We start from the raw sequence: 17395 nt of genomic DNA, 5'->3' as shown, positions 1-17395 counted from the left end.
CCAAAGAGATTCAGGGTATAAAATCCTGGATCTGCAGGACTATTGCAAAAGTCTCTCCCTGGTTAGATAATGACACACACAGGGCTGTGCTAAGAGACCTTTCAGCACTGGTGATTACTGGTGTGCCAGTGCATCTGTCCATCTACAGCTCCACTCTTGGGATGAAGGCTGCTATAAAAATCCCTGGCTAGTATAACCTTGTGATCTCAACACGTGATTACATGTGAATAGTTCAGAAAGCCTGACTTTCCAAAAAACATAACTAGCACTGTCACTGTTTTATAGCTTTTGTCCTCTCAAGCAGCACAAATTGTCTGAAAACAGAAACAACACAACACCTAGAAAGCTGCAGGTGCAAACAAAGCTGATCAGTGGGAGCCAGTCAGTAACATGATGCAGGACTGGACAATTTACATCACTCCTGCTATCTGGAAGTGCTTGAATTAGGAATACACAGTCATTCATATGCGTTGTTTCTGATATTTTGTCAACAGAAAAGCACAGTTTCAATTTCCAGAGAGCTGCCTGTACATAATATATAGTGTTTGATTTTTATCACTAAGGAAATTGTTAAGTGAAGGGCAGTAATTTCAATTGAGTCCTCTCTCTGAGTAGCATCACATTTCCCTCAGCAAACAGCTCAGATACAGTGACATACCAGATGTCCTTAGATGAATTTTAGCAGAACAGAGCAAACACAACTTTGTTGGCTGAAATCAGTAGATCTCAAAATTTTCATTAGGGAGTCATCACTAATAGAATCACTAAGGTTGGAAAAGACATTGAATATCACAAGGCCCTTTCCAATGGCAGCTCCTCTGCCACACTGCTAATGAAAGCACCTGGCCATACAAGCAGAAGCCCTGCAGGGCAAGGCAATCAGCCTCTGCTTTCACACCAAAATGACTGGTTAATTCAAGCCTTAAAGGCAAAGACCCTTATGCAGAATCCCTGCTCCCAGTTGTTCCCTGGCTGGGCTGAGTGAGGAGTCTCTAGGGGCTGGATGGAAAGGACAGGTCCTGCTGGTGTTTGACCTGTTGACGTGCTGCTCTCGCCGCAGGGTGTTCATGGCTGTGAGATCCTTCTGGCAGATCTGACAGAAGAACAAGCCCGCATCCTCCAGGCTTGCCAGGGCTTCCTCCTTGGATTCCTGCTGAAGAGCCAAAGCCAGAACACTGTCGTGTTCCACGGATGGGAGATGGTGGGTATCTGGCAAAGAAGGCAGAGATGATGTAAGATGGAAAACTAAATCCTGTAGAGAAGGTGAGAAACTGGTACACTTGTCATTATTAAACTAGACACACAAAAATTCATGGCAATCTTTCTCTTGCATCTTCACACCTGATCTCCACGAGGAAAGGTACAACCTGCTCCTTTCTAACACTCCAAGACTGAACCAGCCCAGGAGCAGGAGGTGACAATTCACTCACAGTGCATCACATGTCAGGGAAAATAAAGGGACAGTTTTGGCTGAAGTCTCTGGGGAAAATATGGACTTTTATACATCAAATGTATAACACAGCAGATTTTCATGTCTATATTGAACCAACAGGGACTTGATCTATAAAGAACCAACCAGAGTAAATTTGCTGTGAATTCCATTTATCAACACAGAACATAGCACCTCAGAGAGTGCTTGGAGATGTATCAAAGATGGGGCTACCTAAGAGCTTACTAACACTGTCCCAAGGGAAGGATGACCAAGTTCACTGATCCTGTTGGAAATTCAACCTGTTTCCAAAAGACAATTATTCCTCTAGAATTTACGTGAGGTTAATTCAGCCTTAGAGAAGAGCTGGGAAAAGAGTACGGATAAACCTTTAACAAAGTTTTCTCAGGGATCTGGAGTGATGTGAACTGCAAGGAACAAAGCCCTAGGATCCAGGACTGCTCCTCAGGCAACCATTCTCACCGGCCACTCATTCTGCACACACCAGAGCCAAGAGGAGACACGTACCATCCTCAGGAGGCTTCTGCTCCTGGCTCCAGGCAGGGCAATCCCCGCTGGCCGCAGCCTTTGGCATGCTCCCGTCCGAGCTGTGCTTCAGCTGCTCAGGTGCCACCCTCTTGAACTGCTGCATTCTCTCCACCACCAGCTCTGCCACCCGCACCTTGGGGGTGGGTGAGGAGCAGGATCCTGGAGGAGCAGCAGGAAGGAAAGGTAAGGTAGCCTGGGAACTTGGAGGATTTACTAGAGGGGGAGAAAACACCCCTTTTACCAGTTTTAAACACACTGAGAGCTGCTGGAGGCCCTTCCCTGACAGCAGCCTGGGCCAGGCTCAGTTCTGCAACAGCCCTTCTTGGAGAAGTGAACAATCTGTGCAGCCACAGTAACAACACTGGGGTTCTGTGCTACAGGGCCATTTAGAGACCTCTGTATCCCTTTTATAGGCAGGAATATTAAGGAAGCCTTGCATGGTGTCCAGCAGGGACATGGAAGGCAGTCCCACAGCACTGCTCTCCCAGCATTCCCACCACACAATGTCCCATTCCTGACTGACCTAATTTATCAGTTTAAGGACCTCCATCACTGGTGACTGCATTCTGGCCATCATGTTTAACAGCTACTGAAGGACTAATCCTTCATGAATTAATCCAACACCCTCCTTAACTCATTCATGTTTTTGCCCTTGACAACATCCAGTGACAGTATGTCACCACACAATGAAGCACTGAGTGAAAAAGCACCACAATATACTCTGAGCTTGCTTCTAGATGATCTGAGAGTACTTTCCTCAGCTCTGATACTGCAAAAACAGTGAATAATGACTGGCCAATAAATCACTTTGTACCAAGGCTTCACCTTACTGAGGGACACCTGCCTGAAGCACAGAACACACTGCTAGGTTAAACCTGTGTAAGGTGCAAGCCTTCCAACAGTGCTACTGCATGCCCTCTGGATGGGCTTATCAAAACCTTCACAGGGCTACAGAGTCCTTCCAGTCCTTGCCTATCTTCTGTTTGAACTGTTTCAGGTCACTTACCTGCCAGAGACCTCTGGCTGCACTCAGAGGTCCCTGTGCTCAGCTGGCTGGCAGGGAGAGGGCTTCTTGCCCCATCCCCCTGTGCAGTCTCACCACTCCAGGCTGCAGCATCATCATCTTCTTCGTGCACCAATGCTTGCTCCTTTGGACCCAGATTTTGAAGTAAGTTTTTCTCCTTCACTGCTGGTAAGTGATGATGGGTTTGGCTCTTAGCAGCAGCTTTGCCTCTTCTTAATTTGCTTCGTGTTGTGGTGCTCTTTGGCCTGTTCTGAACCCTCTTTGCTGCCTCAGCATCCCCAGCCTTTTTCTTTGCCCCACTCAAAATATTTGCCCACAACTCTTTAAAATCATTGTCCTGCTCATCCATTGGCTTTCCAGGAACACTGTGAGGACTGTAGGGCAGGGGAAAGCACCAGAATCAGTCAGATTTGCATCAGCCCTTCCAGCACCTCAGAGATGTCCATTCTCCAGACTCCAGTGAGGTCACCAGACAGAATGGGCACTTCCAACAGTTCATTCTTCCACACTTAATCCACATTCAGCAGAGCATGTTTTCTCTCCAAGGACCTCACCTGCTTTCGAAGCTGGTTCTACAGAAGACTCTGGATCATAAGGTAGGCACCTCAGTTTGTGCAGAGCACGTGCAGGACCATCATGGTAAGCTACAGAGCATCAGAGGGACACTTACGAAAGCCCTTAAACCAAGAAACAAAAGCAGGTGGTCATGCACGATGGCACAGGCAGATGCACTGTGGGACAAGGTGTAAATTGCTGAAGGAGAAGAGAATTTGCATGAAATGCTAAGATTAGAAACAGCACATATTGACCCCAAAGAGTGTCCCCATAATTGCACTACAGACATGCCCAGGCCACATCAGCAAAGGAGAAGAGAGATTTTAAAACAGGTATCTGATACGGGGTAGGTTTTTGTCTTGGAGCTCTGGATTCAGATAGTCCTTCTGTTATACAACATTCCTACTTATTTATATAGCACAAGACCAGCAAATGCAGCAGGGAAAAACCCCATCCTTCAGCTCATGCAGTGATTCTTGGAGTGTTAAACTCTGCTTTGAGACACTACAGTTTCAGAGAAGAGAGCACAATCTCATTTAGAAAAGTAAATAAATGGAGTTTCTGGCACTTCAGAAGGGGTTTTAGGACAAGTCAGAGAACAATTCCATTAACCACGTTCACCTTTTCTCTCCTCTTACTTCCACTGTTGCTCACTTAGGATTAGCTCTCCTGCTCCTGCTGAATTCTTCCCCTGAGTACTCAATAAACCACAGCACTGATCATGTTTCCCAAACTGCTGTCACATATATGAGGTAAACAGACTAAAGAAATGGTATTTTTAAATGAATTTCTTAATCTTTTCAGCTACAGCAAGAACAGCAGTACTAGGCAGGGATTACCTGGAACAGCACTGGGTACAGTGTCCAGATGGAAATGTCATCAACTCCCAGGCAACATTAAAACTAGAGCTCTATTCTTACATGTTTTTATTGTCCCCTTCTTCCTAGTCCTGAGTTCATGATGGTTCTGGCTATTTTACCAGGGGTTTTTACTGCTCCCAAAACCTACTTCTTTCAAACCTAAACCAGAGTGTTTCACTTGGAATGGCAGCAGCTGCGCTCGAGTTACTCCAGCAAAGCTCTGGGCACAGAAAGACTCAAAAAGCAGGAAAAACACATGGGGGATTGTTTTCCCAAATGGCTTGGCTGCAGACACGAGAGGCTGAGGAACACTGGTTCCACACTTCCATGGGTCAGCCTTTCCTATAAGCAATTACAGATGTTAATGGATTTATTTATTTTAAACTCAGGCTCCCAGACCTGCAGAGGATTTTGCTGTGAATCTTGGAGTAATTTTCTGTTAGAGAGAAACAAAGGTTTTATGTAGCTGGTTCATAAATTTACTTTTCTGGACAGAACACTGGGGTAGTTATAACTGTAAACTGACCATTTTCTTCTGAGGAGGAGACAGCATGTGGAGAAGTCCCAAATCTCACATCCTACATGGCTTTAAATACCTCAGACACATCTGTACTGCTGGATTATTTATGGTGAGCTCCTGATACTAAACTTGGAAACAAATCAGCACTTTGGCATTTGCCATCAATGGTCAGTGTCCCAAGCAGATCAGATCAAACACATCTCTGATGCAAAACTAAGAATTTATCTGTATTACTCCTCCCTTTCCAGACCCACAGGTTCCTATTCTGTTCAACATCTCAGTATTTCTGAAGCTGCTGCTGTTACTGCCCCTAATAACCAGCTTTGGCACCAATTTATTTGGCTCAAAAAGTAATGTTTTGAAAGTAATTTCTTTCAGTATAACATTCAATTCTGGATGAATTTAGGACTCAACAAATCACAAATAAAATAATCAGCAGCACTTACCTGTTCAGTGAGGTGCCAAATCTATAGCCCAGCCGTGCCCTTCAAGTAAACATGGATCAGCAAAATGGTACAAAGCAGGCCCAGTAAGAATGAAAAACAGAACCTGGAAATGGAGAGGAAAGGATGGATTTAGTGTATTTCAAAATGACAACTCTTGATGATCCTTTGCACCATTTCAATAGGTACCTGATGGGAGCCTGCAAAAAAGATGGAGAGGGACTTTGGGCAAGGGCCTGGGGTGACAGGACAAGGGGCAATGGCTCCCCACTGCCAGGGAGCAGGATTAGATGGAATATAGGGAAGAAAATCTTCCCTGTGAGGGTGGTGAAGCCCTGGCATAGGTTGCCCCATCCCTGGAAGTGTTCCAGGCCAGGATGGACAGGGCTTGGAGCAATGTGGAATAGTGGAAAGCGTCCCTGTCCAGAGCAGGGGGTGGAACTGGATGATCTTTAAAGTCCATTCCAACTCAAATTATTCTGTAATTCTATGACTTAAAAGTATGCACCTACTACATACCTTCAATTTACTGCCTTGTAATTACTTAGTTAAATCATAAAACCCTTAAAAAACCCCAAACAGCTAAAACATCTGTCACCCTCCCACTTCTCAGAGCAGCCTCTCTTTTAACCCCTGAAAACATTTTCCCACCTGCAGGCCAACTTGACACGCTCTCAAACACACAGCATTTGGGCCTGCTCACTGGCTGTTTACACTCTCTGCCTGTTCCAGAACAATTCTCCTGCCAGCTCAGTCTCCAAGAATATGTCAGCACCGTGGCTACAACAGCCCATCCGTGCTGGGCAGGCCTCCACAGCTTGCACACAGCAGATAGCTTCTCCCCTCCTGAGCACCACAGCGGTGCCTCAGCACATCTCCTCCTCAATTCCTCATCTTGAAAGAAAAATTCACTTGATACTTCCACAAGCAGGAAAGCGCCTTGGAAGCAATCTCCTGTATTTCACAAGAAATGCTAAGGGAAATGGGATTATTTAACATTGGAAAGTGAGGCAAAAACAAAACCGGAATTATTGTCTGGGGTCCCCAGTACAGGAAGGACATGGAGCTGCTGAAGGGAGTCCAAAGGAAGCTACCTTCCTACCCCACCCCTCCCTCCAGCTTCACCTCAGTCTTCAGAAATCAGCTAATTGCCAGGGCCTGGATGACCCTGCCACTAATTACAGAGTGCTGGCAGCAGCAGGATGATGGGATGCACCACTTTGGGTTGGCACTGGAAGCTCCATCACCTTCTTCTCCTTTTGTGGAAGCTGCAGCCAAAGATCTGAGGGTTAGTGATAAAACTTCCAGTCAAGTCAGACCAAATACTGCGAGAGGGAAGAATTTCTGCAGTGTTTTTTCTGGCAGCCACACTGGAAGGAGGTCTCTAGGGATTCCTCCAGACCAAATCTTGTAATAAGAAAAATCTTCCTACTGGTTCCTGGTGGAGAAGAACCTACATGTCAATGGTGTGACTTCTGAAAAAGCACATTATCCTCCAACCTTTTATGGATTATTCACTAGACCCTGTTCTCTGCAGGCTGCTGCACTAACCAACACCTTTATCACTACTTTATAGAGACATGACACTGCATCTGTACAGTGCAGGGTCTCTGTGGCTGCAAAAGTGCAAAAAATTTAACACTGAGGACAACGGGGCTTAATCTGTGAGGAGGGAACAGATGAAAGTGCAAAACATGAATCCAAAGGGGTACAACTCTCTTGTCCTGGCCTCTGCCAGCTTCCACGTGCCAGAAAAAGGTAACAAAACCAGATGTGGAAAATAGGAAATGAGAAATTGAAAATTAAACTTGAAATTAATTCAAGTCTCTATAAACAAGGGAATGCAAGGTAGGAAAATCATACTGAGACTGCAAGGAGCAATCTTAGCAGGGATCAGCATCAGTGTCCATCCAGCACCACCCACTTCCACATCTGATATCCCTTCAGTCCTCACATTTCTGTTCAGGGCTACACCTCCCCCTGCCAGCGCCCTGCTCATACAGCAAAGCATTTCAAAGCATTTCACAGTCACTAAAACATCTATCACACTCTAGACAGAATCTTAAATCATTACTTACACAACAAAGTGGCCCTCTACCAACACGTCTCCAGAATAAAACATTCACTTTATATCTCCTCTGGAAGGACAAAGGGGAAGTGAAGAGAAAAATAAAAGCTAACGGTCACTGCGGTGCAAATGCTCCTGGTTGTATGCAAACACAGCAGCACACAAATCACAAAGAGAAGCAGCTGGTGATGCAAAAATCAAACTGGTTTGACTGAAAACAAGTTATTAATTTGAAGAGAATAATCCAATTCAAGGACCGAATAAAAACATTTCGGTAGAGGCCCCAAAAATCAATAAAGAGAACAATGCTTGATGAAAACTCACTTGGTTTGCAGAGAAGGAAAAGTAACCAGAGTGATAATAAAAACAAAGATGTAAAATAATATCATGGGGATGGAATTGGATTCTGAATATAAACAACGCAATGGATTAAAACCAGGAGGTAAAATCACCTTGTCAGAAAAAGTTAAGGACTTTCAAAAAATACCTTTTTTGGTCTACATGAAAACCAAGAAGAAAAACCTAGCAAAGCCACTACATCAAACTGTGGAACTGTTAATCCTGCAAATATGAAATGTTTCCATAATATCCAGCCCCTGATGGTGCTGAGAGCAGCCTATTTTAGGAGCAATCCAAAGCACGCTGAAATGCAGCTGCTGAAGGTGTTTCTGTCAACAGAATCAGATCACTTGCAAGCAGAAGTCACCGTGATTTTTCAAAAAGGACAATTAGGGAAATAAACACCCATCCTGCAGACTGAGCTCAACACCAGGCTGATAAAGAAAGGGCTTATATGGAAACTGATTAATAAAGAGGGATAATAAAATTAAACCAAATCAACACAGTTTATAAAAACCCAGACCTCCACTCAGCTAATAATGAGAGCTCTCTGTGTCATCTGAGGGGTAATTCTCCTGTAAACCACCAAAGAGTACCAAGGGACAATATGATTCATTAAAATCCAACAAAATCAATACAAGGCATTTAAAATTATTAAAATGCAGCTAGATAAGTTTCCAAGTGCAGCTGCAAACAGCTGCCATTGAGCACTCACGTTTCTAGTGCCACCCCACAGAGATGAACTCTCTGCCTGTCCTGTTTGTCTGTTCTTTACCTTGGGAACTGAGCTGGGAGAGATCCCAACCACCAGGATCAAGCTGACAGGAAAGGGAACCCCTGGCCAGCCCAGCATCCTTCCAAACCTCAGTGGGAGCTCCTCCAGGTGCCTGACTCCACTCCAACAGGGATAACTGTGACCATGTCAGCCAGCTCTGCTATTCTGTAGATCAAGAACGGAGCAGTGATATTTGTGGCAAGAGGATGAACTGAATAAGTAATGAAAAAATTAAAATAAGGAGAAGTAAGAACATTCCCATGTTAAACATTCAAGCCATTCCTTCCCAAGAAGGCAGTGTTATTCTGAAGTGCACATTCACTTAAAACAAGGGCAGTTCTACTGACTTTTTCCCAAAAACAATGTCTTCTGATTTGTGATTATGTTGAAGCCAAATATTAGGGGAAATTTAACAAAGTATCCTGATTTCTCTAAAACAGGAAGACGCTCTCTTTGAAAAGGTGACCAAACTCATCATGGATTTCTTCAGGTGACCTGATAATGCATCTTTCTCTCCATTAATTCATAGCAATGAATAACTTGCTCTCTTATCAGCTAAAATCACACAAGAGCTACACTGAACCCCTCAACACTCTGCACGTAATGAAAATTGACCCAGTGGGAAAAGCAAAGAGTCAAAAGAACCTGAGGTCCATTTTCTTCCAAATGTAAAGCTTATGGTAACAATTCTTTGTTTCCAGTTTGCCTCTGACATACCTTTACTGGTGTCCAGATAACTGTTCTCATCCAAGCACCAAAATCAAAGGGCAGAGAAGAGACCAGGACAGGAAGAACAGTATTTTAAACAGATACAAAAGCCAAGCACATAAGGGCCTTTTTTTGTAGACAAAATCCAGTTTGTGATTTTTAAGAATTTGTACAGAGTCAACACTGAGCAACAGCCAATGTCACTGCCTTTAGGCTTTATTGGAGTCAAACTGGTTTTGCACAGCTGTAACTTTGGCTTTATCTAAAATCTGCATGGTTTAAATAAACACCTGTGTGTCTGCACGTTCAGGGGCCAAGTGTTGTCACTAAAGCAGCTGACACTGCCTCCCTTCAAGGCAGGCCCACGTCACAGAATCATGGAATGGTGGGGCTGGAAGACACCTTAGGGCTCATCCCATCCTCACCCCCTGCCATGGCAGGGACACATTCCACTGTCCCAGGCTGCTCCAAGCCCTGTCCAGCCTGGCCTTGGACACTTCCAGGGATCCAGGGGCAGCCCCAGCTGCTCTGGGCACCCTGTGCCAGGGCCTGCCCACCCTCCCAGGGAGCAATTTCTCCTCAAAATCCCATCTAACCCTGCCCTCGGGCAGCAGGGAGCCATCCCCCCTCGTGCTGTGGCTCCAGGCTCTTGTCCAGAGTCCCTGTTCACCCTCCTGAATGCGCTGCTCCTGTGCCCCTGAGCCTGGAAACAACAGATAACATTCCACGTGCTTCAGCGACAAATGCATCAGAATTGCTTTCCCTGGTAACCCTGCTAGAGAGAAGTCTGCTTTGAAGCTGGGCCCGTTAAACGTTTCCAGCGAATCCTACCGGCTGTCAGGGGAAGAGCTGCTCGGATCCCTGCCGCCCTCGCCTCCTCACCCTGAGCAGCTCTGCCTCTGCTGCGCCCCAGCTGCTGCCTGGGATGCCAACACGGAGGACGGAGCTTCACCCTCCCGCACCGTTCGTCCCCGGTGCTGCCCCGGGGCTGAGCTCCGGCCCGGGCCCCTCACCCCACACGGGGCCCGCCCCGTGCGCCCCGCCAATGACGTCATGGATGACGTCGCTCCGTTGACGCCATACCGGTGACGTGACGCCGGTGATGAGGCCGGCCCCGGGTCCAGCGCCACCCCCTCCCCGCCACCAGGTGGCGCCGCGTGGCGCTGAAAGTGCCGGCGTCATGACGTCACACACTCCCGCCTGCCCGCCTGCCGCCGCTGGGAGCGCTTCCCGCCCGCCCGCCCCAGCCCGGGCAGAGCTCGCCGCCGCGGCCCGGCCGCCCACCCACCCACCTGTCCGCGGCCCGGGCTGGCGGCCCTGCCCGCGCCACCGCCACGGCGGGGAGCCCCGGAGCGCGGCGGGAGCGCATGCGCGGGGCTCCGGCCGTGTCGTTCCGCTCGCTGCGGGCACGGTGCGCACGCGCAGGCCCGGCCGGCGGGACGTGGACGGGGCCCTCACGCTACCGCGCGTGCGCACGGCCTTCCCGCCGTCCGTTGTAATGGAGCTCGTTCCCGCCCGCCCCCGCCTTCCATTCCCCTCACGGGGCCGGGGGGCTCCTCCCGCCCCGCGGCGGGGCCGAGCGGTCCGGGGCGCTGCCCCTCGTCGTCCCCGGAGTACAGCCTGGGCCTCTCTCCGTCGGGGCGGCGGTGTCTGCTGAGGCGAACCTAGCACGAAGCGGGCGGGCCGCGGCCACCGGCGGCTGCCCGGGCACCACGTCCCGCCTCACGGCCCCAAGGAGCCCGGCGGGAACGTAAAGTAAGAACATGGAGGGCGTTCGATCAAGTCCTTGGCGCCTTCTGTCACTGAGGCGAATGGCCAACACCACCGAAAGAGGAGAGCATATGGTACAGCACGGCTCGTTTGTATTTTTAAGGAGTTCCAGTATATAGAAATCAAGCAATCTATTGATAAAAATATAAATTTTAAGTAGGGAGAGAAATACACAGCACCTGCTCGTGAGCACGAAGCTACCATTTAAAATCACTCGTCTCCACCTTAAACCCTCAGGCGCACTTGTGCCGGCTGTGCAGCTGCAGCTGAAGCCCGTTACAATTGTAACGTTTTGGGGTTGTAATCAATGCTGTGCTGCTCATGTGGAAATTGATGGCAACACTGAAATTTCACGGTGAGCAGTGGCATAACTCGAGCTTTTCTGTCAAAAGAACATTGCCTCTTTTTTTGTACTTTTTTCTGCTTGGAGTTGAGCAGGAAAACAAGTGCTCTACTCACTACATTATCTCCTCAGGGCTCAGGATCCTCAATGAGTATCACCTTGGAGTCAGGATCAACAGTAATTTCCTCCAAATCATTAGCTAATTGTGGCCAGAGGTTTGCAGGTGTAAAATCACCTGAGATGGGGTGGGAGGGTTCATATGCTGGATCTGCATTTTGAATGTGTGGTTGAAATTATGATTTCAGTGTTGAAATCAGAACTTCTTTCTCAATGCTTGGTCTGGCTGTGGCAAGAACCAAAATCACTCCTGAGCAGCATTTCATAACAGGCCAGGAGGCAGAGGAGAGAGGCTTGGTGGTACACAGAACATGCTGGAGCTTTGAAAACATCAAGGCAGGCACTTCACTAATAACTGCAACTCAGTTCTAATGGTGAACGGTGTGATGTCTCCTTTACACATAACATTGTCCCATAATTACATCTCACTCCATGATTTGACGTCACCAAAAGAAGCTGAGGCTGTTATGGCATTGCCTGTTCGGAAACCTTAAGAGAAAGGAATCAACTACAACTTTGAGAATGAAAGAAGCTCTTGAAGCACTGTGAGTTTTCACTTCCAGCAAAGCAATTTAATTTTGAATCTGTCCAAACCATTTTAGCTGGAAACCCTTGAATTTTAAACAAAGAATGGTTATTTTGGGAGAACTGAGGGGTGTATTTTCTGCAGTGAATCTCCCCTGGAGATGCACCGTGCCCCTGTCAGTGCAAAACTGAGGAGAAGAAATCCTTTGGTTTGTGTCTTTCAACACTTCTGTTGGTTTATTCAAGCTCTTGCTCAAGTTGCTGCACTGATGGGAATTAGGAGCCCTCAGAAGAAAATCCTGCAAGAACTTGCAAGAGCCCATTGCACAAACAGCCTGAAAATACTCCAGTTCTGAACCAAGACACAGGAACCACAGCAAGGCACAAGAGCACCTCGTGTCACAATGCCCTAAACTGAACTCAGAGGCACTCAAAAGCCAGATGAACTGTGGGATTCCCAGGGAAGATGCATCCAGAAGCACTGGCACTTAACGGTCCATCCTGGCTACCAAATGGCCATCTATCTCACAGCACATTCAAGGCAGCAAGGACGTGGTTCTCTGGTCACTATTTGTCCCCAACACCAGCTGCAGGATGCAGCAGCAGTGACAGCTGCAGCGAGGAGAAGCAGCCCTCCCAAAATCGGGCTGCCGATCTGACTCGCACTCCCAATTTTTCAATAATTCACTTTTCCTCCCCCCCAGGGAGCTGCTCTGTATCAGATATGGCTCAGAGCTCCAGTGGTTTAGGCTCCGGAATGAAAATTTTGGTTTAATTGGACGTGTGCACAGCCCTGAGTCACAGCACTTGGGACACGCTGTGAGAGGCAGGATATTTACTGGCACCCTGGGCCTTTGGGGTGTCTCTGCAGACACCCACCACGATGGGACTTGTGAACGTTATTGCTGACATCAAAAGGTTTTCAAAATAGCTGCTAGGAGTGGCTGTGCAGTGGGATTGATAGTAAATATTATCTACATATCTATAAATAGACAAATTACATGTTATACAGAGTGTACATACTCATCCCCAGTGTGCTGCAGTCAGCGTTGCTCAAAATTTTGTTTCACTTACTTTCTGCTCAGTTTAAGAGCAGATCCCCCGCTTTCTGTTAAGAGTTGTAACATGTTGGCTCTTTGGCATCTTCAGATAAACTTTTCATACAAATTGATTCAATTCAGGAAGCAGCCACTGAGGCCATTCCAATGAGGAAGGTTTGGGTTTGCATCAGTTTATTGTGTTAATCTCCTTTCTGGATGACAGTTCGGTGCAAACTCAGCACAGAGGCTTGAAAGGGCCAAACAAAGGAAAAGGCAGCATTTTCCTCAAGAGCAGCTTGGTTTGTTTTCCTCTCAGGTGTGAATTTTGGGATGGTACAGGCCACTATATCCATCTCCTCTTGTAGGCCTGCCGGGAAAACAAGCCTGTTTCCTTTCAGTAACTCACATGGCACGAGTTTGAGTGGTATAAACCAAAATCCATCTGGTTCTCCTGGGAAGTGAAATGAATTACCATTTCCAAGAAGAGTCACCACCACTCAGCCAGGGCACTGGGCATTAAAGGATCTCTAAACACATTAAAAATACAGTTCCCATCTAAAACCCCTAATCCCTGTCCTTTGATTTCCTGCAGCATGGTGCAAGGTAACTTTGAACACTTGTTTTATAAAATACCCGCTAAACTGCTTGGGACGGAGCAGGGCCAGGGACTGAGAAACAAAACTGCAGCTGAATCTCCCTCTGCCTCCTGCCTCAGCTCTGCCTTCCTGGGTTTCAAAGGCTTTCATGTGGCACAGTTCCACGAAGGACTGGTGTATTGGTCCAGCTCTGGACTGGGTTTTAACCACAGTTATGCCTTGTTTACTTGGGCTGCAGAAGAACAAGCTCTGCTTGGCTCCTCAGTCTGCTTCTGGATTAACTGACCCCAAATCCCCTGCAGATCCTGTCATGGCATTTGGAATAACATTGGATGGATGTTTAATGGACAACTCATTACAATCCCTTTTGCCATGTGGATTTAAAAAGAGGAAGAAACTGCTTCTTTCCCTAATTTTTCATCTTTCCTGCTGCTGTAAATAGATTTAACAATGAGACCATCAGGAGTCTTTACAAATTTGAGTACTTACTGAAGCTTTTGGTCCCTGTGCTCCTGCCAGCTCTTCCATTTCAGCCAGGACTTAATGGCAGACTTTACTTATTCCCACTTGTTTGCGTGTCAAACCAGTTCCAGGAGGGATGTGATGGGAAGGATTTTGTGATTTTAGATGAAATTCTTGCGAGAAGGAGCTCCAGTACCAAGGAACACCTCTTATCCTGGGAGAATGAGTGTCCAGGCTGAGAAAATCCTCTCCTGGCCTGGGCTGCACCAAACCACAGCATCACCCATGGAGTGCCCCGGGGAAGATGCAGGTGAAGTGTAAAAAGGGAGGTAACAAAGAAACAAAAGATCATTCTGAGAACAGAGGGAGAACAAATGACCTTTTTTTTTTTTTTTCCTGGTAGAAAACCTTCCTGCTGATGAAAGAAGAGGAGAACCCATGTTTCACTCACTGCAGAAGCATCAGGTGCTGAGCAGTACTGGGTAGAGAGCAAAATAGATTTTAATATCCTTTTCTTCCCAAACAATAGGGGAGAAAACCAGCTGGAAAGGACTTAGTACAGGGTAATTCCAATATGCAGCAAAGCTTCCATAGATTCTCTGAAAGCTCAGGAATTTATGAACGCAGGAGTTACTGGGAAACAACATGATTTCAATGGGTTAGGTTTGGGCAGACCCAGAACTGCCCTGGGAAGAACTTTCAGCTGAGCAGGTGTTGGGCAGAGCCTCTTGAAGGTGCTGTAAGTTTGTGTTTACTGCCTCACCCAAATCCAGCAGGTATTTTTTCTCATGCCTCTGCATCCTGGAGGGGTCTGTTTCACTTAGTGCTGGGATTCTGGAGTCCTGTGCTGTGTCCTTAATGCAGATTGACTGTGTCTCTTAAGGAAATCTATTTAAGCTTCATGCAGACCTTATTTGTACAGTAAGAATGATTCTGTCTCACTTCACAACAAGAGCAGGAGGATTAATTAATAACTGCAGAAGTGCTAAACATTATTAATGGCTCCCAAGTTTTCTTCTCTTGGAAACAGTGGCCATTTCTTCCCATAATGTTTTAAACAGTTGCTGCTCAAGGAGCTTAGAGTGCAGATTCCTGGCTTGTGGTTTGTCCATAAATCACAGACCTGGAGCCTACCCAAGACACTCTTGATGGTCTCAGCAGGAAGTCTGGACAAGAGAAAACTGTTCTCAGTCTGGCCCCCTGAACCGCTTTATGGCCAGTCCAGTTTCAACGTCCCACGCCAGACGTGAGAGGGATTCTGTCCAAGTTTGAAAGCACGAGGTCTCTGGAATGTCCTGTCAAACTGCATTTCACTCCCCATAAATATTTTCCATCCTCTGCCCTGGAGAATATAGGTTTGACTTCACAGATGAGCCTGGGCAGGGCAGGAGAGTTTATCACCAATGGCTTTTCAGCACACAAAGTTTAACTTGCAGTGAAAAATGAACAACCCCCCTACAAAACCCCAGGAACCTAACACAAGATAAAGTCAGGCAGCTGTAAATAAGGTCCCAGAAAAAAAATTAAATCCGGTAGATCAATTTTCTGCACAAAGCAGCACTGCTTACAGGAAGCTGTTTACCAAAGAGCCTCTGTTGCCTTTTCAGACGTGGAATCATCATCCAGACACCAGCTTTAGAGCAACTCGCCTGTGTTCCTATCAGCACTTCGGTTTGTGTTCATCAACATGATGCCACCAGGATCTGCTCTGTTAGCCAGGAATATCATCCTCACACACCAGCATTCCCTGCAGGTGTTTGCAAAAGGGAGAGCTGAGTCCCAGAGATGAGGAGCCAGTGGCTCAGACAAAGCAGTGATAGAACGTGTGAGATTTGGGCCAAAGCACTCTCCTGATCCTCCTGCTGTGGCTCATTCCTGCATCCCAGGACCATCACCACCTCTCACCATGTTTGATGGCACAGGGACACAGGGGAGGTGTGCACTCCAGTAACAGACACCTTATTTGACATTTTAGTCACAAATCCCTCATGGCAAAAAAAGAGCATCTGAAGGGCTGCTGGGGTTCCTGGAGGATTCACAGGATGGGGAGGTTAAAGATGTGTCAGGCAGCTCATGGCCAGCTCCAAGCACGCTCTGCTTCTCAGAGCAGTAAAGGTAAAGGTTACAAACCAGCATCCAGCCTCAGCTCATTGTATCAACACTATTTTAGGCACTTTATCAGGTGTGCAGCTTGCAGGATACCACACTCACTGCTGTGCTGCTTGCAGCACAAATCACCAAAGGTTTTAATTGCTTCAGTCCATGTTACAATCACAGAATCATTTGGGTTGGAAAAGATCCTCAAGTCCAGCCATTAATGTAGCACTAGCCCCTGTCCCAAGTGCCACATCCACATGTCTTTTGAATCTCTCCAGGGATGATGGCTCCACCACTGCCCCGGGCAGCTGTGCCATTGCCTGACCACCCTTTCAGTGAAAAATTTTTCCCAATATCTGATCTGAAGCTGTCTTGGTTCACTTGGCTGTTTCCCCTCATCCTGTCCCTTGTTCCCTGGGAGCAGAACCTGACTCCCACCTGGCTGTCCCCTCCTGTCAGGGAGTTATGCAGATCCAGAAGGTTCCCCCTGAGCCTCCCTTTCTCCCCAGCTCCCTCAGCTGTTCCTGGTGAGGGGCTCTGTTCCCTTCTGTGAACGCGCTCCAGCCCCTCAGTGTCTTTCAGGACTGCCCCCAGGACTGGAGGTGTCTCAGCAATGCCCAGGGGGACCGTCACTGCCCTGGTCCTGCTGGCCACAATGTTCCTGACAGGTTGTATCACCAGTGCTGTAGGATGGAGAAAGTGGCTCCTTGATTGTCTCAATACCCTCTAAACTGTCACTATTTTTTTCCTCTTTCACATCTGAATAAAAATGAAATGATAGGTGATGTTAATAAAACTTCCCAAATGGTCCCCAAGCAGCAGGAATTTTTCACTCCTCTGTGCACAGCCAGGCTTCCTGTAGCTCAAAGAGCTGGAGGTTGTCCCGTCCAGCACAGCATCCAAAGAGTTAACCAAACCCAGTCCCAGCATCTTAATGTGGCAATTTAAAGATAAGCTAAACAAATACCAGGGCTGCTCAGAGCCCCACTGAGCAGGAGAAAGGATTCTTATAAAGCATTTGCATGGTGTAAAGCAGACACAGAGGGAATCTAGCACGGCATTTCTGTCTGAACAGCCACTGCTTGATTCAAACCAAGGGCTACATCCCATTTTCAGAGACAAAACTAACAGGGTTCACAGCTACAGATTCTCCTGCTTTCCCTCTACACTCTTGT

The 17395-nt window shown here is 47.2% G+C and overlaps 1 protein-coding gene across 13 annotated transcripts in view; it reads right to left on the bottom strand.

Moving 5' to 3' along the window:
* The window catches only part of SLX4 (SLX4 structure-specific endonuclease subunit), a 32343-nt gene extending 17320 nt beyond the window's left edge, over positions 1 to 15023 (bottom strand). For 3 of the 13 annotated variants that reach the window (XM_038151562.1, XM_038151574.1, XM_038151575.1), the window contains exons 1-5: positions 10563 to 15023; positions 5384 to 5486; positions 2985 to 3679; positions 1958 to 2137; positions 1035 to 1209 (exon numbers count right to left, since the gene is read on the bottom strand). In XM_038151562.1, the coding sequence (XP_038007490.1) occupies positions 1035 to 1209; positions 1958 to 2137; positions 2985 to 3351 (722 nt within the window). In that variant the 5' untranslated portion in view covers positions 3352 to 3679; positions 5384 to 5486; positions 10563 to 15023. Of the gene's footprint in view, positions 1 to 1034; positions 1210 to 1957; positions 2138 to 2984; positions 3756 to 5383; positions 5487 to 7458; positions 7519 to 8562; positions 8728 to 9279; positions 9300 to 10101; positions 10435 to 10562 lie in introns of those variants that run through there. The other 10 variants (XM_038151569.1, XM_038151566.1, XM_038151570.1 and 7 more) reach the window with 10 other exon arrangements.
* Positions 15024 to 17395: the final 2372 nt, after the last annotated feature.

The sequence above is a fragment of the Motacilla alba genome, chromosome 14 (assembly GCF_015832195.1).
Source record: "Motacilla alba alba isolate MOTALB_02 chromosome 14, Motacilla_alba_V1.0_pri, whole genome shotgun sequence".
NCBI classification, from domain to species: domain Eukaryota; kingdom Metazoa; phylum Chordata; class Aves; order Passeriformes; family Motacillidae; genus Motacilla; species Motacilla alba.
This window is presented reverse-complemented; position numbering and strand designations above follow the sequence as displayed.